Source organism: Cervus elaphus, chromosome 20, assembly GCF_910594005.1.
Source record: "Cervus elaphus chromosome 20, mCerEla1.1, whole genome shotgun sequence".
NCBI lineage: Eukaryota > Metazoa > Chordata > Mammalia > Artiodactyla > Cervidae > Cervus > Cervus elaphus.
Genome location: NC_057834.1, coordinates 95699419 through 95721934, shown reverse-complemented (window position 1 = coordinate 95721934; position 22516 = coordinate 95699419). Strand labels below are relative to the sequence as shown.

The 22516-nt window shown below is 39.0% G+C and overlaps 1 protein-coding gene across 1 annotated transcript in view; it reads right to left on the bottom strand.

Moving 5' to 3' along the window:
- Positions 1-19453: 19453 nt before the first annotated feature.
- PTGER3 (prostaglandin E receptor 3) overlaps positions 19454-22516 on the bottom strand; it is a 237919-nt gene continuing 234856 nt past the window's right edge. The window contains exon 3 of the mRNA XM_043878852.1: positions 19454-19930. Within this exon, the coding sequence (XP_043734787.1) occupies positions 19892-19930 (39 nt within the window). The 3' untranslated portion in view covers positions 19454-19891. The remainder of the gene's footprint in view (positions 19931-22516) is intronic.

Sequence of the window (22516 nt, the reverse complement as noted above, 5' to 3'; positions counted from 1 at the left end):
CTTATCATCACAGAGCTTTTCAGACTAATGCTTGAATGTGCACAATGAAAGAGGAGACAGAGCTTACATTTATTTCCATGTATACGCGCGAAGTTCGGAGCTTTGTGTCTGAACAATAGTCGAGACCCAAATTTAGGGACAGGAATAAATGTTCTCAGTTCATTAATAGGCTTAGGGAGTTTAGATCAGTTTAGTGAGTGATCCATCACATATTTATGGTGAAAGTTAAGCATACATTGCAAAGCCTCTTGAAATCTTAAAGAGCAGGGAACACTATTTAAAGAATAAGTGGTCTTTGGTTTTATTATATGTAATAATAAAAGCCACAAGGTGGACTTCCTTGGTGGTGCAGTGGATAAGAATCTGCCTGCCAATGCAGGGAGCATGGGTTTGATCCCTGGTCTGGGATGATTCTAGGTGCCTTGGGGCGTCTAGAGCCCTTGCATCACAACTTCTGAGCCCACGCTCTCTGACCTTCAAGATACAACTACTGAGCCTGTGTATCACAGCTACTGAAGCTGAAGAGCCTAGAGCCTGTACTCCACAACAAGAGAGACCACCATAATGAGAAACCTGTGCATCTCAAAGCAGAGTGGCCTCCACTCTCCACGACTAGAGCAAGCCCATGTCCAGACGTAAAGACCCAGGGCAACAGCAACAGCAAAAGAACCAGTTTATTCAGCTCTCAGTATGTTGTGGCCACTGGATTAATGATCTCAAGTTATTTCCCTTATCCTTTCAATGCTGCCATCAGGTTAGGTGTTTTATCTGCATTTTATAAGCAAGTTTTAATCTTTCATCCCTGGTTCATGCGTTGCCAAGTGAAAGGCTTGCTTTTAAACCAAGTTCTTATGTTAAAAATTTTGTGTTAACCTCCACACTGTTTTATCACCACTTCATGTGTTGATTTTGCTTTAAAGCATGACATGGCTAGTAGCAGAGCCCTCATAATAAATCCATTTACCTTCAGTTCAGCTTCTTTCCTAAAATGCCAGGCATATTGAAGGTTTAATCACTTGAAACTCAGAAAAACAGATTAGAATGCATTTCTCCAAAGAGCTGAGAAAATGGAACCAGTGAATGTTTTTCTGCCTAATAAAATGAATCACATTTTATGTCGACTGATGAGCAGTGTAACTCTCCTGGAAACCAAATTTCTGTCTTTTGACAGTTTCCACCTCAGGGCCAAATTCTTTTAAAAGAGCTGATATAGACCCAGCATGGCTAATTATTTGCCAGAGGTACCATGGATGATTTACTCTTAATCATGCTTCATAAAGAATATTACCATTTTATGTAAGAGTTGCAAGTTCAACATCAGGAGTTCAAGGGAAGTAATGAGAGTATAGCTGGAAGAAGATATTGGGAAGTGGTTGAAGTATTTCCAGATTAGCTTCCAGAGTATTGCGTCTTTTCAAGGAAACTAAGGCGGATTGTGAATAATCTTCCTTCAAAGTCATCAGAATAGTGGATGTTGAAGAACTGACCCACAGTATAGTGACTATGTGATATAAAGCATGTATTTTCTTTAGTGGCATACTGTTGTCCTTTAATGATCAGGAAAATAAAGGCATTAAAGATCAGGAAAATAATGATCAGGAAAATGAAAATGAAGGCACAGTCTGTGCTAATTCCCTCCTGTGGTACTTAGAACACTTTGCCCACCCTAGGCCTTGTTATACCAAGAAGGGGACTATAACATTCCCCTTTGGCAGAGTTCCTTTCATGGACAGTTTCAATTGTTGCATTAAAGCTGAAGTTTTCCAGTTGTTGAAAAATTTAATGTACCTTTGCTTCTTGTTTATAAATTTTGGCCATAATCTCTATAATTGGAATAATTTGTGAAATTTGTTAAGTACTTTATTGACATATTATTTTACAGTCCTTTGTGCAAGCCTCTTAGGTAAATTGGTGTTATTTTCATCATTTTACCAGTGCAGAGACAGTGGCAAGGCTATTTCTATTAATAGGCTCCAGAATAGAGCACAGTATTTGCTAAAGGTAATGCACACCATGGTGAAGCAGCACAGAACTGGGAATCAGAAGATTTATTTGGAGTCTAAACCATGCTCTTGCCTGCCTGTATGATCTTGGGACCTAACCTATTGAGCTTCTATTTCTTTCTCTGCAAAATGAGGCAGCTGGATTGGAAACCTCAACCATTCCATCTTTATAGTGATTGAGATATAGCAACAGTGATTCTTGTACAAGGGACATTTATTTAATTCTGTTCAACCAACATTAAGCACTTGCTGAATGCCAGGCAACAACATTTTCTGCCCTGAGAGGAGAGCTAAGATCATAGTAAAAGCAGGCATTAGTAGACATCTGACTCAATAAATGACTAAGGCCTCGAGTCCACTGTTTGCACTGCTGTTTTGGCAACCTTCCTCAGTGATTTTTACATGTGAACTTATAATAACTCTATGCTAAAATATTTTGAAAACTCTGTAGCAGCCTTGGATTTAATTGAAGACACAAAGGTTTCTGAGCACCTGGGCTATGCGTTGAACACACACATGGTAGAAACTCATCAATATTGAATGAATTAAAATATTAGTTATCACTGGGGTAGGAGTTTTACCTTTATTTAAGTTTCCAAAGGTGGAAGCACCTTTTTCATGTTTGGCAGGGTCATTCATACTCTATGGAATTTGAGAAATAATAATATTTATGTATTATATTTGTATGATGTTTTATGGTTTGTACCTTTTCATTTACATTGTCTTATTTGATCTTCACTAAACCCATGTTAGTTGGTAAGGCAATTATTATTGTATCCTTTAATTTTTTCCAGAGGAAGCTGAAGTTCCAAGAGTCTAAATAAGCTGCCCAAGATTTTGCAGTAATAAAAAGTCAGGAGAGTGTAAAAGTACAATTCTTCATTCTTTTCCACCACATAATTATGCTTCTACCAAAGGTTCCATCAATCACTAAATGCTAAATATGTATACAAAGTGCAGTGCACAGCAGGAGCTGCATGATAAAACTTATTTCTTCCTCTACTTATTATGTGGGAAAGTAGGAAAAATGCCTCTTTGAATGGCATGATTTATTTTTCATCAGGCGTTGGTTGACTCCCTACCAAAGGCCACACACTGTGCCAGGCTTGGAGGAGCAACTGTGAGCAAGACACGCTCCTTGTCTTCAAGTTGTTTACTTTCTACTGCAAAAGACAGACCAGCAAATAGGGAGTGATTCCAAAAATGTAGTACCTCTTAGGAGAGGTACCTCCTGAGAGCTCAGGGAGATACCAGCCCAGTCTTAAGAGAATTAAGAAAACTAACCCAGGAAATAATCATCCAGGCTGAAATTTGAGAGGTGGAGCTAAATTTTCCTCCTTTGAGTGTAGGTTAGGCTTAGTGACTTATTTTTAATAAAAGAATATGGCCAAAGTGGTGTTTCATTTCAGAGACGAGGTCATAAAAGACACAAGGCTTTTGCCCTGTTCTCTCTAAGGGCTCTTGTTTTGGGAGAAGTCAGCTGGCATGCTGTTAAGACAGTCAATCATGTAGGAGGCTCACGTGACAAGGAGCTGAGGCCTTTGCCAGTAGCTAGCAAGGAGCTGAGCTTTGCTGCCTATAGCCATATGAGCGTGCCATCTGGGAAGTGGATTTTCTATCCCACAGTGCAGCGGTCCTGGCCAACAGCTTGACTGTAACCTCACAAGAAGCCCTGAGCCAGAACCTCCTAGCTGAGCTGTTTCTAGATTCCTCACCCACAGAAACTATGAGATAATAAGTATGACTTGTGTAAAGCTGTGAAGTTTGCTTAATTATTATATACCAAATAGATAATATGGGCTTCCCTGGTGGCTTGGTGGTAAAGAATCTGCCTGCCAATGCAGGAGACATGAGTTGGATCCCCAGGTTGGGAAGATCTCCTGGAGAGGGAAATGGCAACCCACTCACTCCAGTATTCTTGCCTGGGAAATCCCAAGGACAGAGGAGCCTGGTGGGCTGCAGTCCATGGGGTTGAAAAAGAGTCAGACAGGATTTAGTCATTAAACAATAACAGATAATACACAGCAAATGGGAGGGGTAGTTGTGAAAGTGTTCTCAGTTGGGGGGAGAATGTATGCAGAATACAGAGAGGAAGAACATGATGTATTTGAGGAGATGAAAGCAGTTAAGTACCACTGGGGACTGAGTTGGGGGCAGAAGGGTCTGGAGAAGGGTCTATAGTGTGATAAGCAGATCATGAAAGGCTTCATAAAGCATTAAAAGGAGTTAAACATTCTTCCTGTAGCCTGTAACAATTCCACAAGAGGGCCCCAAGGGTACAGTATAGTTGACATAAAGCATATGCCCTTTCTATTTTACTCTTTCACCTTCTATAATAACATAATTTCTCTTTGGCTAAAAGTCTTAGTAAAGTGAATAGCCATTACATAAGTACTCAGAAAAGTAGAAGTCATAGATTATATGGGTCCTGGAAAAGAGGAGTTAATGACCAGTCTAGCACATTGATCTTCTGACAAGGGTAGGAAGGGTAATGGCTGGTGGCTTCATTTGAGAAATTCCATTTGAAACTCAACATATTTCATATCTCAGTGAAGCACTGGGCCAAACGAAGGAGGAGGTGAGTGGATTTATTCCATTCTAGTTACCTTGGAGTTGCCTGTGAACTGTAATTGAAATGATAGTTCCTTTTGGAAAGTTGTATCTTGCAATTTCAGGAAGAAACTGTTCTACATTTTGGTCTTTTACTGGCAAAGTTAAATTGTGTGGTTTTGTAACAAGGTCAAAATAATGTTTAAAATGATTGTGTAAATGGGCATTACCCCTGCCTATACCTAAAGCTTGTCTAGTCCACATTTTTGTGCCATTAAGTTGGGGCATTTGATGAGAATTCCATTCCTGGCTCAGATAGATGCTTTCTTATGACCATTTTTTATCAAGTATTGCTCATGTCAAAAGTTATGTATACTGAAAGTTCTCAACGCATATGCCACAGGCCCAGGGATTTAGTATATGTTCGTGAAGGTCGGTCAGGACATCACGTTGGAGACTATCCCATACTCTGAAGGGCAACCGCCACTCAAGTTTCTCCCAACTATTGTTTCTCATCCAGAAAAGCAAGTTTATAATACCAGATCTTGCAATTTATCAATAGAAGTCAACAATCCAAATTGTATGTGAAATTTCCTACTTTTTAATTGCTTAGATTGTGAATTCAGTTTGTTAAATGCAGTGCATATTAGCACTGAGCAAGCAAAGAACAAAACAAAACAAATCAAAACAAAAAAAAATATAGCTATATAGATAGGATGGAAGTTCCAGTGTGCTATCATGGGTTTCCAGTTTGCTGTCTTTATATGAACAATATAATATCTGTGCTTCCTCAAAATTCATCTTCCAAAAGCAGCCAGAGTGTTCTATCTAAACGCAGTTCTCTCTGCAGTTCTCCACTGGCTTCCCCTTTCTTAATTCCAAGTTTCCTTACCAAGTGTATGAGGTCCTCCAGGATCTGAATCCGGCCTTTGCTTCCTTGCCCAGCTTTGTATGTTCCTCAATTGTCAGCTGCTTTCATATCCACTTTGCCTAGAACAATTCAGATTTATGAAGGCTATCAGAAAGCCCTTCCTGGTTTAGTATTTGTGCAGGATTTTTCATTTTATTAAATAAAATATTATTAATAGTTGCAGTTGGATAAGGTCAGATAGATTTACTCTGCTTTGTACATCCACCTTTTCTAGTAATATTGAGTGGCTTATATATTATTAAAGAGAGTTCTTTTTATAATATGTAGCTAAATCTGGAAGATGATCAATAATCATCATCTTCCTTCATTCAGGCCTTTCCAGGCATAATATAATTATAACTTGTGCTGCATGTGTACAACTATCACCTACCATTTAATTATTACCTCCCTTTCAAAGACACAATGCAGAGTACTTGCTAATTAGAAAAAAAGATAAGTAGGGATTATTCAACTTTTTGGCCTCAGGGAGTAAAGGAAGAAGTATTTAATGTTGCCAACTAATTAAACTCAAACATTTGTATCATATATACAAATATATGATATATATATCCAATGGAATACTACTCTGCCATAAACAGGAATACATTTGAGTCAGTTTTAGTGAGTGGATGAACCTAGAACCTTTTATGCAGAATGAAGTAAGCCAGAAAGAGAAAAACAAATATTGTGTATTAATGCATATACATGGAATCTGGAAAGATGGTACTGATGAACCCATTTGCTGGGCAGCCATGGAGATGCAGACATAAGGAACAGACTTGTGGACACAGTGAGGGAGGGAGCGAGTAGGACAAATAGAGTAACATTGAAATGTACCCATTACCATATGTAAAATAGATAGCCAGTGGGAATTTGCTGTATGATGCAAGGAGCTCAAACCTGATGCTCTGTGACAGCCTAGAGGGGTGAGATGAGGTGGGAGATGGGAGGGAGGTTTAGAAGGGAAGGGACACATGTATGCCTATGGTTGATTCATGTTGATGTATGGCAAAAACCAATGCAATACTATTAAGCAATTATTCTCCTATTAAATGAATAATTAAGAAAGAATAATTATGCTTAATGTTATACTTGGTAGCATTCAGATAACCAATGGTAGATTTTTTTGTTTTAATGTACAAAGATTATCTTATTTTAATTTTTGAAAGAATTTTATTTTTGAAAATAGTTGTTGAAAACGTGTTGTAGGTTCACCAATATTAAAAAATAGTTTTATGACAGTTTATAAATATTTTGAATTATGTAATTTTAATTATTTTAACATCCTCCTTCACTTTTAAAAGTGTCCCGCTTTAGACAATAAATTATATGATCCTCTTACTTAATTTCTTCTGAATTCCAGCTACTCAATTCACTGAACTGTTCACTCTGAACTGTTTCTCTGAGTCTTTGCTCATGTAAGTTCTTCTGTTTGGCTTGACACCATTCCCACTTTCATTCCATCTTTACCTCCTCTTCCCTCAAAGTTGAATTTATGCTCATCATTTAGTAATTAGTATGGATGCATATGTATGTGTTAGCAAAGAACAAATTTTACAAGGGTGATGCAATATGATCTAGGGAGTTAAATTTCTGTTCAGTATTAAAGTAAAGCAAAATTAATCCGGAGATCATGATCTCCAGAAAGCTTTATATTGTACTAAACCATATGGGTGGCTATTTCCCAACTTGATTTCAGCTTATTGCTGGCTACACTTTGTGTTGCCAGAGGCTAGCACAGTGCTGACTTGCATCTGCCTGTTAACAATCTATGATACAAAATAAGGAGTAAATGAATGAATATGGATAAAAAGGATGTGATCTAATGTCCTTTGTTCCTCATTAACCTCTTGGCTGGTTTTCCCTAAAATAGAAACAAAGGGCAATGGGTTTTATCCTGGTTTCACATGACGATGATTTGTCACCAGCTACGCATCCCTATTTCTGGTCTAATATGAACTCTCTGAGAGGAGTGGGTGCCAGTGACCTCTGCAGCCCATAACAGTGCTGCTCCAAACAGTATGGTGCCATGTTTATCCTTCCTGTCCCCTCAGGATATGGTTCCGTTTCTTGGCTGTTATTCACCAGAGTTGTGTTTTCCTTTCATTTGGGAAATAGAATGGATTTTTAGTTTGCATTTTTCATTACTGGCTCAGCAATATGGAACCAAAAAGCCTTCTGTCTGACATTGTTTTTCAAGATAAAAAAAAAATCTAAAGTTTGGACTTCATATATGAAGCCAAGTGGAGAAAACTAACATTGTTTTGTCCTCTGTCTGCAAAGTATGGCAGGAACTCTGGTTTAATTCTGAGTAAAAGAGCATCAGGGACACTGTAATTGTAGCAGCCCATGATGCCTCAATTAGAGACATCACCATAGTTTAAGCTGCCAGTATTTTGTAGTCACTTGTTTATGAACCTCAGAAAATGTGAGCACTATCTCTTTACATGACAAATTTGTAATGGTCACGAGGGAAGGTTCCCATATATCCCTCTCTGTCAGTTGTCTAAAAGACAGTCATATTTGCTAATTTGGTGGCACGTATGCAAAAGCTTGATGGAGAGGAAGAAATCATGTTCAATATATATGTTAATGTAATGGAAACTAAAACCTTCTCAAGTGAAAGGAAAGAAGCTAGTGCCTGACAAGAGAATATTAAAATAATCAGGCAGCTTGTGTGTATGTTATTGTCTGTAAGTCAATAATTTCAGCTTTGTCAGACTTCCCTGGTGGTCCAGTGATCCCAATGCAGGGAGCATAGGCTTGATTCCTGGTCAGGGAATTAAGATCCTGTATGCTACATGGTACGGCCAAAAGAGTTAAAAGATAAATAATTTCAGTTCTATCAAGATCTACTGTGTGCACAGACCCTGTCCTTGCTGGAAAAGGTGGGTGAGGTCAGTATTTATACTCATAGCAGGATCTCTATGAAAATGCAAAGTGTCATCCCATTTCCTGAAATTATGAATGAGAAAACAAAGCCAAGACATATCCAGGTCAGACGCAGAAAATTTTTATCATACGATTAGAATGTTAGTAATAGAGAAGTAATATGAATGTACTTAATACCAGTAAATTGTACACTTAAGAGAAAGAGGACGTTAGAAGTAGAAAGGAGACACTATTATGTAGCACCAGCCTTTTATTTTGTGGATTAAGAGACTGAGTCCTTTGGAGGTTAATGCAACTGGGAAGACTGAAAGACTGCAGAAGATGTGGATGGAACCTTCCCGAGCTTTCCTCCGGTGGTGGGGGTAACACCCACTAAAGTGTTTTGATTATGTCTTAAGTCATGTTTGTTCAAATATGAGTGAAAGATTTATTGAGCACTTAGCTATGTACTGGGCACTGGACAGTGGCTTGGATATGAGTGAGATGCTGTCAGTTCAGCTAAAATGGTTAGAAGCAATTACCTCTTCTAAAATTGATGGCAGCTCCTCACCTTGCAAACACTAATGCATGCACAGTTAAAACAGATTATTAATCTGTTTTAATCTCTCACTATTACTTTACTTTTCAGTAAGGGATGAAATATTAGAGGGCGTCTCAGGTGGCTCAGTGGTAGGAATCTGCCTGTCAAAGCAGGAGACTCAGGAGACTTGGGTTGATCTCTGGGTCAGGAAGATCCTCTGGAGTAGGAAATGGCAACCCACTCCAGTATCCTTGCCTGGAAAATTCCGTGGACAGAGGAGTCTGGAGGGCTACAGTTCATGGGGTCACAAAGAGTCAGACATGACTGAGCATGCATGCATGAAGTATTAGAAAATTTTAGTCTTTAGATTTCAAATTGTATCAGAAAGCCTCAAAGCAAATACAGTAGAGATGATGAGGTTCAAGTGAGAGAGGAAGAAATGATAAAATGTTTTTGACATAATTTGTATCCTATGTATTATTAGTGCAGTGTGTATTTACTTATTAATTTATTTATGTGATGACCATTTTCTGAGGGTTTGCTAAGTGCCAGACACTGCTTGAAACTTTGGATACATAGATGCACAGATGTGAGAAAGATCAAGTTCTTGTTCTTAGAGGACTTATAGTCATGTCCATAATATGACTACAGTCTTATAGTGGAGGAACATTAAGGGCTGTATATTTCTCTGTAAAGATTTTTCATTCACAACTTTGAAAAATTAAATTTGTAGCAAAAAATCTGATCTTTTTAAAATTAAAAGTTTTGTTAGAACTATCGATTATAGTAGAAATTGAATGCTAGTTCATATTCCTGATGAAAAGGAAGAAGCCCCAAGTTAGTTAGACATTTTTATTGTAAATGTCTACATTGAGGTTTTCATACACTTCACAAATTAGAATGAGAAGCTTCTGCATAATTATTTTTTCTTTTTTAGATAGATTATTGTTCTCAGAGCCTCATTCAGACTTAATATGTCTGAGTGAGATTTGGACATTAGAATTAAAAAAAAAAGTCTTCTCAGGTGATCTGATATTCCAGTATTGGGAACCACTGTTATAAGTCTCTGTTTCTCAAAAAGTTATAGTTAAGATAATTTTAAATGGTTCTAGATCATTTTCAGCTTTCATGGTTGTTTTTTTTAATAGAACTAGTTGATTATTAAAGTTTCATCTTAATTATAATAATCCAGTAATAACCTGAATGTCTGTAATAAAGGAACAGATAAACTATATCATATGTTATCCAACATATACATCTGTGATAAATGAATGTCAGCATACTATCAAAAGAGAAGAATCCCTGATAAATATTCAAACATGGAGAACTCAACAAATTAAAAATATAAATACCAAGAAATATAAACTTTTTTCATTTTTTAAAATTATAGTTGATTTATAATATTATATTAGTTTCTGATGTACAATATAATGATTCAATATTTTTATACTCTACTTTAAGTTATAAAATATTGGCTATATTCCCTGTGCTGTACAGTATACCCTTGTATTTGTTTTATACATAGCAGTTTAATGATTTTTTAATATATACCAGAAAAAATATGTAAGTAGCCCATCAGTATTATTGATTAGGACAAGTAAAAGCTTATGACAAGTGGGTTGGTTCAGAACACATTATTTACCTACATGTGTATTTATCAATATCTATATCTATCTAGCTACTAATGTGTGTATATATGTATATATATATATATTTCCAAATCTGTTTATCTGTATGTTGCCTACCTATGTATTTAACTATCTATCCATCATTTCTGTAAGTGTTCAGTTGGCAAAGTTGTGAAGGTAGAATACAAATGATTGAATTTTATAAAATCTGGGCCAAATTTTAAGATAAGAGAAGAAATAAGAAGGACCAAGGAATTTGGGAGACAAAAGGGAATTTGTTTCCTGCTTTTAGAACTAACACCCAAAAAATATGTCCTTTTCATTATAGGGGACTGGAATGCAAAAGTAGGAAGTCAAGAAACACCTGGAGTAACAGGCAAATTTGGCCTTGGAGTATGGAATGAAGCATGGCAAAGGCTAATAGAGTTTTGCCAAGAGAACACACTGGTCATAGCAAACACCCTCTTCCAACAACACAAGAGAAGACTCTACACATGGACATCACCAGATGGTCAACACCGAAATCAGATTGATTATATTCTTTGCAGCCAAAGATGGAGAAACTCTATACTGTCAGCAAAAAGAAGACTGGGAGCTAACTGTGGCTCAGATCATGAACTCCTCATTGCCAAATTCAGACTTAAATTGAAGAAAGTAGGGAAAACCACTAGACTATTCAGGTATGACCTAAATCAAATCCTTTATGATTATACAGTGGAAGTGAGAAATAGATTTAAGGGACCAGATCTGATAGACAGAGTGCCTGATGAACTATGGACAGAGGTTTTTGACATTGTACAGGAGACAGGGATCAAGACATCCACAAGGAAAAGAAATGCAAAAAAGCAAAATGGCTGACTGAGGAGCCCTTACAAATAGCTGTGAAAAGAAGAAAAGCTAAAAGCAAAGGAGAAAAGGAAAGACATACCCATTTGAGTGCAGAGTTCCAAAGAATAGCAAGGAGATAGATAAGGAGAACCTTCCTCAGCGAAAAATGCAAAGAAATAGAGGAAAACAATAGGATGGAAAATAGAAATAGAATAGAATAGAAATAGAATAGACTAGAGATCTCGTCAAGAAAATTAGAGATACCAAGGGAACATTTCATGCAAAGATGGGCACAATAAAGGACCAAAATGGTATGGACCTAATAGAAGCAGAAGATATTAAGAAGAGGCAAGAATATAGAGAAGAACTATACAAAAAAGATCTTCATGACCCAGATAATCACGATGGTATGATCACTCACCTAGAGCCAGACATCCTGGAATGTGAAGTCAGTGGCCCTTAGGAAGCATCACTACAACAAAGCTAGTGGAGGTGATGGAATTTCAGTTGAACTATTTCAAATCCTAAAAGATGACGTTGTGAAACTGCTGCACTCAATATGCCAGCAAGTTTGGAAAACTCAGCTGTGGCCACAGGACTGGAAAAAAGTCAGTTTTCATTCCAGTCCCAAAGAAAGGCAATACCAAAGAATGCTCAAACTACTGCACAATTGCATTCATCTCACATGCTAGTAAAGTAATGCTCAAAATTCTCCAAGCCAGGCTTCAACAGTACAACTTCCAGATGTTTAAGCTGGATTTAGAAAAGGCAGAAGAACCAGAGAGCAAACATCCACTGGATTATCAAAAAGACAAGAGAGTTCTAGAAAAACATCTATTTCTGCTTTATTGACTATGCCAAAGTCTTTCACTCTGTGGATCACAATAGAAAGAGATGGGAATACCAGGCCACGTGACCTGCCTCTTGAGAAATCTGTATGCAGTTCAAGAAGCAACAGTTAGAACTGGATATGGAACAATAGACTGGTTCCAAATAGGAAAAGGGGTAGGTCAAAGCTATATATTGTCACCGTGCTTATTTAACTTACACGCAGAGTATATCATGAGAAACACTAGGCTGGATGAAGCACAAGCTGGAATCAAGATAGCCAGGAGACATATCAATAATCTCAGATATGCAGATGACACCACCCTTACGGCAGAGAGTGAAGAAGAACTAAAGAGCCTCTTGATGAAAGTGAAAGAGGAGAGTGAAAAGCCTGGCTTAAAGCCCAACATTCAGAAAACTAAGATCATGGCATCCAGTCTCATCCCTTCATGGTAAATAGATGGGCAAACAGTGGAAACAGTGGCTGACTTTATTTTTGGGGGCTCCAAAATCACTGCAGATGGTGATTGCAGCCATGAGATTAAAAGACGCTTTCTCCCTGGAAGGAAAATTGTGACCAACCTAGACAACATATTAAAAAGCAGAGTCATTACTTTGCCAACAAAGGTCCATCTAGCAAAGCTATGGTTTTTCCAGTAGTCACATATGGATGTGAGAGTTGGACTATAAAGAAAGCTGGGCACCAAAGAATTGATGCTTTTGAACTGTGGTTTTGGAGAAGACTCTTGAGAGTCCCTTGGACTGCAAGGAGATCCAACCAGTCCATCCTAAAGGAAATCAGTCCTGAGTGTTCATTGGAAGGACTGATGTTGAAGCTGAAACTCCAATACTTTGGCCACCTGATGTGAAGAACTGACTCATTTGAGAAGACCCTGATGCTGGGAGAGACTGAAGGCGGGAGGAGAAAGGGACAACAGGGGGTGAGATGGCTGGATGGCATAACCGACTCAATGGACATGAGTTTGAGTAAGATCCGGGAGTTGATGATGGACAGGAAGGCCTGGCGTGCTGCAGTCCATGGGGTTGCAAAGAGTAGGACATGACTGAGCGACTGAACTGAACTGACTGAATATAGATGATGAGATGAAAAACAAAGAGTTTAAGGACAAAAATTATATTTTCAGATATTCTTTGTTATTGTGCTTGGATCAAGGTAGTTAAAAATGAATGGAATGTGTGGTATGATTGACATTCTTTTGTGTAAATGAAGAAGCCTCAATGAAATTCTTGCCTTGGTGGATGACCAACCTTCCTCTCTGTAGAGATGGATTGGATTGAGTTACCATGAAACAACAGTTTGGGCACTATGTCCATCTCTGAGCCCTGAGATAATCCATAATGAGATAGCAAAGAAGACGAAGAGTAATATCCAAGATATAAATGCTGCTTAAAATCCACATAATTAAAAAAAGAATCCACATAATTAGGAGCTGTTTTCATTGGCTCTGTAGATGTCACCCTGTCCAGTCTAAGAGGCTGGCATATGGTGAGTAGTTCTGTGAGTATGGACAGATGGAGATCAGTATTGGTAGAGAGATCAGTGAGATCCCAAAAGGTAATGAGTTTTTTATCACTAGTTAAGCAGAATAGTCAGAGTGACACAACAGTTTTATCTTCTATAGTGACAAATTTATTGGACAATAGTGAGAAATTCGTTGAGGAATATTCTGAGCGACTCTGTCTCATGGAAATGAACATCCTAATGAGTTAGTGAGGCCAGGCAAGGAAGCTGGAGACACGAGGGGCGGTAGTGGTCCTGTCTTCTGTTTCTGAAGATGGTTTGAGGATATAACATCTAGCATAGTGACCCTAGTCAGGGTGAAACTTGACAGTGAGCTGACAATAAGTTTCTCACTGCACTTGGGTAAGACAATATAATTTCCTGTTGTCGTTTAGTTTGTTAAGTCATGCCCAACTCTTTGCGACCCGATGGACTGTAGCCCACCAGGTTCCTCCGTGCATGGTATTTCCCATGCAAAAATACTGGAGTGAGTTGCCATTTCCTTCTGCAGGGGATCTTCCCGACCAAGGATCGAACCTGCATGTCCTGCTGGGACAGCATACGTGGATTAGTGCATTTTTTCTTTCATGGTGCATGAACTTCTGATTTTCAGTGATGCCCTTTGTTCTGTAAGTCAGTGTCTCCTTATTCCTTAATCTACCTGGTTATTAAATGAGACAAGGTTGGAAATGAAATTGTCCTAAAGAGCAATATTTACAGCTAGCTGGCCCTGAACATTAATCCATAATTTAATATAATGGTAAAGAGGTTAAGTGATCGACCCAAGTCTTTGAGCAGTGGGTACATTCATCCCAGCTGTCTTTTTTCCAAGGGAACTTAGGTATCGTATCATGGGAGAAAAGCCAGGTGTCATAACTAAATTACTCTGGATCCTGTTGTTAAATCACAGGCATTGTCTTGTTGCTGAGCACATATTTTATGATTATGTTAGCTTAACACCAAGGGAGATGTATGCTGAGATGAAAACATCTTTTATTTATTTATTTTTTCTTCCCAATTATTTTTATTAGTTGGAGGCTAATTACTTTACAATATTTTAGTGGTTTTTGCCATACATTGACATGAATCAGCCATGGATTTACTTGAAAACATCTTGTAATCATCAAGGAGACATCCTAAGGAGATGTTTCCTGATTGGTAGTTTAGTATTCTGGCTACACTGGTGTTCAAAAAGACATCATTTCTCTTCTGTCAACATCTCTCTCTATTCTCTTTTTTATTCATCCATTAAAAATATTATGAACCTATTACGAGCCAGATACTGTTGGGCTCCAACAATATAGATTGAAGAAACGGACATAATTTTACCTCAAGGGTCATAAATTCTTATTCCAAATAAGCACGTTTAATCACACTAGAGAGTACTATGTAAAATTTTAGGAAAATAAAGGGAACAATGAGCGCAATTAGGAGAGCTTAGAGATGGAGCTTCCTGGAAGAAGTAATGTCTTGGCCAAGTCCTGAAACCTAAAAAGGAGTAAGCCAAGTGAAGTAAGAAGCTGGGGTAGAGCATGTGGAAAAAAGGAGGGACAAAGGTCCAAGGCCAGGAAAGAGCACGTCTTTCAAGGGACTGAAAGTTTCCACTGTGGCTGGATTGCGGGAGTGCACCCGGGAGTTGCACCTAACATCACATAATTACACTTTCTGAGGCCTTTTCAAAGAGGATGAACCTTATCCTGGGAGCAACGAAGAGGTATTGAAGGCCTTTAAATTTGGCCTGACAGGGATGAATTTGCATTTTAGAAACATTTTGTTCTCTCCTCTATTTTTCTTTCTTAACATCCATATGGTATATATTATGAAAGATGTCAAGGTAGATTGAACTTTTTCAGGTGTTTGTACTGTGGAAAAGGCTTTCTCCCATAGCTCAGCTGGTAAAGAACCCATCTGCCGATGCAGGAGATACAAGAGAAGTGGGTTTGATCTTCGGGTTGGGAAGATCCTCTGGAGAAGGAAATGGTAACCCACTTCAGTGAACTTGCCTGAAAAATTCCATGGACAGGTGGAGCCTGGTGGGCTATATAGTTCACGGGGTCAGAAAGAATTGAACATGACTGAACAGGCACGCACACTGTGGAAGATTCTGGAAACACTCTGGTAAACTCTAGGGGAAGATGTAAATTAGTTGCATGGCATCCAACAAACAGTGATTATTACAGTGGTCTTCTGATAACTTTGTTTAGAAAACACTACTGACTTATGATATCATAGACGTCTCTCACTTATCTGCAATGTCTGTTGTTAAACGGAGCAAGTAAGGGAGTCATTGATGAACTGTGTCTCTTAGTTGCAGGTGACAGAAATCAAAGTTGGCCTAACTTCAGCAAGAATGGGAGTATATCGGTTCATCTGTTGAAGGGGCTGGAGTAGTTAGAAGCAGAGATTTGATCCATCTTCCTACTTGTTTACTTTATATCTCAAGTGCTGTTATCCATGAGGAATAAGAGAGAATGCTGGCTCTTCAGGCGTCTTAGATTAGATTCTCCAGAAGCAGATCCTGAAAGTGATTTATTGGGAAGTGTGCCTTTAAAAATCTGATTGAGGGATGGAGACTGGAGACAGGAAAGGGAAGGAAGTTAAACAAATTGTGAAACCAAGCAAAGCCCCACAGAAGGTAACTTTGGCTTCACCCTCAATGGGACCCTGGAGATGGAGTTGATCTCCTCTCAGCCTTGTCCCAATTAACAGGTGCCACTAGAGAAATGTAAGTTTCCAGGCACTGTCTGGAAACAGGGGTTGAAGTTTTGTCAGAGGATGTGATGACTCGGGGAAGAGTAGAATGGAAGGGAGGCATGGGCAGTTAAAAAAGGAAAGTTAAGAGTCAACAACAGAAAAGAATGAGCAAGTAACTGTATTTCTGAAGGAGAGGAGTGAATACACAAAAGGGACTACTGTAGCTCCTGATTGCAATTTCACTTCCATCACAATTGTGCCCAAGGCAGACCAATCGAGCAAGTTGTGCTTTTCTCATTCCCTCCAGAGAGACACAGGATGTTTTTGTTTTTCAAGGAAGTTCTGCAGCATGTACTATAGGCTGGCAAAGTATGCTTTCAAAAAATATATTTTTTGGCTTAGAGCTTCAGAAGAGCCCACTGGTCAGTAAGCCAAATGTCCAGGAAAGAAAATCCATCACGTATTGCTCCCTTGATGATTTTTAGCTTTTTTTCCCAAAATCTCTGCCTCTAGCGGTACTAAATTAAACCCCCCTTTCCTGCCTCTTAAGACCATTTTAGGATGATTCTATACCTTTAGGTTGTTTGCAAAACACAATCTCATTCAATATAAAACTCCAGTCTGGGGCTTTCCTGATGGGCCAGTGGTTAAGAATCTGCCTTGCAATTCAGGGAACACAGCTTCGATCCCTGATTAGGGAACTGAGATCTCACATGCCGCAGAGCAACTGAGCCCACACACAACTTCTGAGCCCACTGCCACATCTAGAGAGTCTGTGCGCCGCAATAAAAGATCCCGAATGATACAATGAGGATCCAAGTGCCGCATCTAAGACACAACGCACCTAAAAAATAAGCAAATAAAAATTTAAAAATGAATAAAACTTCAGTATGGATCTCATATTTTCCTTTTCCCAGAGTGCTGATAGATCTTTAGCTTGAGAGGCTGACTGCATAGGGCAGAAGGGTGTGGTCTGTGCTTTTACTTCTCTTCCTTTATCAGATTATATAAGAACTTCTCTGGGTCCCTCTGAAGTCACTTTGCCTCACTGGGTATATGAACAATCCTCTGTTGATTGTCATTCTTCCTCTGACACTGTTCTTAGAAGCACATGTGAATTCTTCAGGTTCAGTTCCCTGGCGTGGTCACTATGGCTCAGCTCAGCCTTTTGATTGATGCCCTCGCCCCCCAACTTTCACTTACTGCCCATCATTTCCTATGTCTGCAGAGCCTCCAGTGACCCTCTGTTGGGAAGTTACTAGTTTAGGAAGAGAGAGAATATGAACTGAGAAACAGTAGTAGAAAAAGTATTAGCAAAATTAACATTAAGAGCTATTGATTGTCTGCCCTATGCCAGTGCTGCATTGTATCCTCTCACCTTCCCACAGCAACCTGGCAAAGTAAGGGTCATTGTCCACATTTTAAAGATGAAACTCAAGAAGGCTGTGTATTTTGCTGCAGATTATGAAATTGAAATCTGTCTCCCTTTTTTCCCTTTTCATCCCTGTCCAGATCCTTCCCAGGCTTACACCGCCACCTGAATATTCATCAGCCTTGTGCCATGAGAACTTGCTGCTATAATACACCACTTCCAAGATGACTGCATGCATGCGCATTGCACCAAACAATCCACATATATTTTTTAAGTGTTTATACGCATTGTACCAATCAGTCTACATGTATTTTTGAAGTATTTATAGAGTGTTAGGGGCTGGGAAATGATGGTAAGTAAGGCAGCCATGGCCCTGCCACGATGATGCTTATAGTTCATTTGGGAAGATGATATCAAAATATAATTAAACAAATAATTAATTGGCATTTGTTATATGCAAAAGTGGAAAATTTCAGTGTTCCATAATAGCATCCTAATCTTAGAAGCCAGAAAAGACTTGTCTGAAAAAGTAGCATTTATGCTAAGACCCAAAGGTTGAATAAGCATTAGGCAGACAGAGGGGTAGGGATGGAGTTGGGACAGGGGAGTAGAAGGTTTCAAGGGAATAGCAAGTGCAGAGGCCTCCAGGAAAGATAAGGGTTGTTGGAGAAGACTGCTAGCTGGTGTCTCTCTTTTCTGTCTCATCAAAGTATACCAGGCAAGTATGTCCCACTCTCTCTTCCCTGATCCCAGGACTCTAAGTCTACAGGTGAAACCTAAGCTGTCCAGCCATCCACAAGCCTCAGAATTCTTCTTTCCCAATTCCCCTGAAGCCAAAACAAACAAACAAACAAAAACCACCAATAAACTAATCTACACTGTTATTAAAGATCTCCAAGCCTTCATATACTCTGTTTTTGTCAGGGAAAACACACAGACTGAAACCACCCTCCCTGGCCAGACTCTATAGTAATCATTTGCAGAGTTATTTTGGACAGAAGATCCTATTATGGAACACGGAACTAATAAGCCACCACCAACCAGAACAGTACAGGAAAGATCAAAAGGAGATGCCACATGTCCTACCACCTCCCAGAATTCTCCTCACTGGAATTTATCTTGGCTGAACCATGCGTGCTCCACCGTGAAGGACCCTGAGTCAGAATGATTGGCCAGAGACAACCAGGAAACTAATCTCATTGTCATAAAACCTGAGACTAAGAACCACTTGGCAGAGCACTTCTCCTGGGCTCCCTTACCCTCCTGCTGCCCACCCAGGCAACGCTTCCCAATAAAGTCTCTTGCTCTGTCAGCAAGCTTGTCTTCTCTCCTCTTCAGAGTACCAGACAAGGGCCCACTTTTGGGCCCTGGAAGTTGCCCTGTTCCTGCAACATTTTCAGGATCGTTTGTATTTGAACAAGAAGCTTCTGGGGGTAGCAGTGCTTACTTGATAAAGATTGACTTCTCCATAAAGTGGGATTTCAGCCCTTTGAACAGGAATTTTGTTTGCTTTGGAGAGTTGGGGAATGAGGCAAGATTACTCATGCTCAATAAAGATCATATTATCTGAAGGTAAGCTTGTGATTATATCACACATGTTGATACCAGTAATGAGATGTCAAACTTCATAATTTAGCATTAACTAGAATATAATCATTCCTATTTATTAACACAATTAAACATTTACAGCATTTCCTTTCTATGAAAATCAAAACTTTGAAATCCCCCCTGGAAAGTGAGAATAAATAGAGATTTTATTCTGTAGCAACTGAGTATGTTGAGTACAAAAGCAGATTTTGTATTCTTTTCCTCATTGTTGAGCTGTGCTATAACCCAGTAGCACAGCAGTTATAAACTAGTAGTTAGTAGCAGTGTGAGTCGCTCAGTCTTGTCCAATTATTTGTGACCCCACGGACTGTAGACTGCCAGGCTCCTCTGTCCATGGGATTCTCCAGGCAAGAATACTTGAGTGGGTTGCCATTCCCTTCTCCAGGAGGTCTTCCTGACCCAGGAATTGAACCTAGGTCTCCTGCATTGCAGGCAGATTCTTTACCATCTGAGCCACCAGGGAACAGCAGTCAGATCTTCCAGCCAAAACAATTGCTTTCTCAGCTGTGGTGCCCCGTTCCATGGGGCTGGTGAATTCAGATAGTTCTGATGCTCACAGTGATTTCCTTTTGGCCCTGAGGGAGAATGAAATGACAAGTTTGAAATACTTCAATGTCATGTCTAACCATAAATAGACAATGCAAAAGCCACGTTGCTAAGAATCAAAAAGTTAAAGGGAGGCTTGAGTACTCTAAGTAATCAATGAGGATTCTTCAAGATGAGCTCATTAAATTAACATGGACTGCAAAAGCATTTGTCAATATTATACATGTTGTCTTAGACTGGATTAATAAAAGATTCATAAGTGCTCTAGGCCTATTGACTTTGCAAATTTGAGTCTTAAAATGATTGTCTTCTTTGCATGTGTAGTTTACTGATAAATTTTTATAGATATTCTAGCTGCATTCCAGGCATCGATTAGCACTTCTTATTCATGCCAGTATATCCAGTCGTTTCTGCTCTACCACAATTTCCTGCCTTTCTTATAGTCGATGTATTCGTATGTTTATTCATATCTTGGCTTATTCCAAAATGATTTTGACACAGTTCAGTAGAGGCTCAATGTGAGACTTCATGATCATTTTTGTTTCTCAGAAGCTATTTTAAAACTCTCAATATTTTTATTGGAAAAATGTAAAGATTCCCTCTGGATATTAAAAAAATTTTTTTTAATATATATATGGCTGAGTCCCTTTACTGTTCATTTGAAACTATCACAACATTGTTAATCAGCTATGTGCATGTGTGCTAAGTCATTTCAGTCGTGTCTGACTCTGCGACCCCGTGGACTGCCAGACTCCTCTGTTCGTGGGATTCTCCAGGCAAGAATACTGGAGTGGGTTGCCATGCCCTCCTCCTGGGGATCTTCCCAACCCAGGGATCAAACCCAGGTCTCCTGTGTCTCCTGCATTGGCAGGCAGGTTCTTTGCCAATAGCACCTCCTGGGAAGCTCTAATAGGCAATATCCCAATACAAAATAAAAAGTGACCAAAAAAAGGATTATTCACCATAAAAAATGCTTTAATTCTTTAGAAAGATATGGCTTAATACATCTGATGCTGAGATGTGAGTCTGATTCAAAATGCAAAAGTCTATAGTTGTTACCAAGGAAATCATTTCATTTATTAGCTATCTATTGGGGTACAATTTAGCTTCCTGAGAAATCTTTATTTGGAGATTCATTGTCCTAGGTCTGTTGAGGTTGTTAATGTGTATCCAGTGGTCATAACCTCTCTTGTGACAGCTAAGGCCAGGTGCATGCAACAGAAAGTAATTTTTTTCAAGTGCAAATAACAAGTGTTGATACTTTCAGAACCTCCTGGGATTAGCAGATATTTTGTAGGTTTCGTATAAATTGATTTGTTGGAAAAAGCAAATAAGAGTACTATTGCCTGGAGGGTCCTATGGATGGAGGAGCCTGGTGGGCTGCAGTCCATGGGGTCGCTGGGAGTCTGACATGACTGAGCGACTTCACTTTCACTTTTCACTTTCATGCATTGGAGAAGGAAATGGCAACCCAGTGTTCTTGCCTGGAGAATCCCATGTATGGGGAGCCTGGTGGGCTGCCGTCTATGGGGTCGCACAGAGTCGGACATGACTGAAGCGACTTAGCAATGACTGAGAACTATATACAAGGCAAAGCTTTTGAACATCCAATGATGAGAGTCAAATTTAATATTAAAGCAGAATAAGAGTATTCAAAATAAAAACATTATTTTAAAAAAGCATTATTGAATTATATCTAGGTGTTTCTATTTAAGATCATTATAGAGTATTTATTTTTAATAAGTCCCAGAATGGCAATGATGCTTAAATTTTTCCCCTGATTTCTTTCTCTCTGTTGTCCAAACCAGGTGAAATTTCAATTGATACCATTTATTCATTTTTTTTTTTCAAGGAAAATCTGTTGATTTTACCAGAAGCCATTTGTGTTAGCATAGATATAGAACACAGTCTATGCTTGCAAGAGTTTACCACAGGCCAGTGGTATAAATAGTGGAAAACTTAACCCTTACAGTACAGTGTATCCTAAATTCTTGTTGTTTACTTGCTAAGTTGTGTCTGACTCTTTTGCAACCCCATGGACTAGTCCTCCAGGCTCCTCTGTCCATGGAATTTCCCAGGCAAGAATACTGGAGTGAGTATGTATCTCATTAATTCCATAACAAAGATGTGCATGGACATTATGAGAATATAAAGAAACAGCATAGAGGAAGACACTTAACCCATCCCAGAAGGAGGAAAATAGGGACTTAGAAAAGTCTCCTTGGAGGAGGCAGTGTCTCTGTTGAAAGTTGACCAAGAACTTAAGAACTACAGGCACAAAGAGAGAAAGGCTAAGCTCCAAAGACTATTTTTCATCTAATATTAAATAGATCTAATATTACAATAGAATGGGCAAAGAGCATGAGAAGAAATTTCCCCCTAAATGAAGCTCTTAAAGTGAAGTGAAGTGATAGTCACTCAGTCATGTCTGACTTTTTGGGACCCCAAGGAATTCTCCAGGCCAGAATACTGGAGCAGGTAGCCTTTCCCTTCTCCAGAGGATCTTTGTCCCAACCCAGGTATCAGACCCAGGTCTTCTGCATTGCAGGCAGATTCTTTACTAACTGAGCTATCAGGGAAGCCCTTATGACAGTTAAAATGGAAAAATAGGGAAG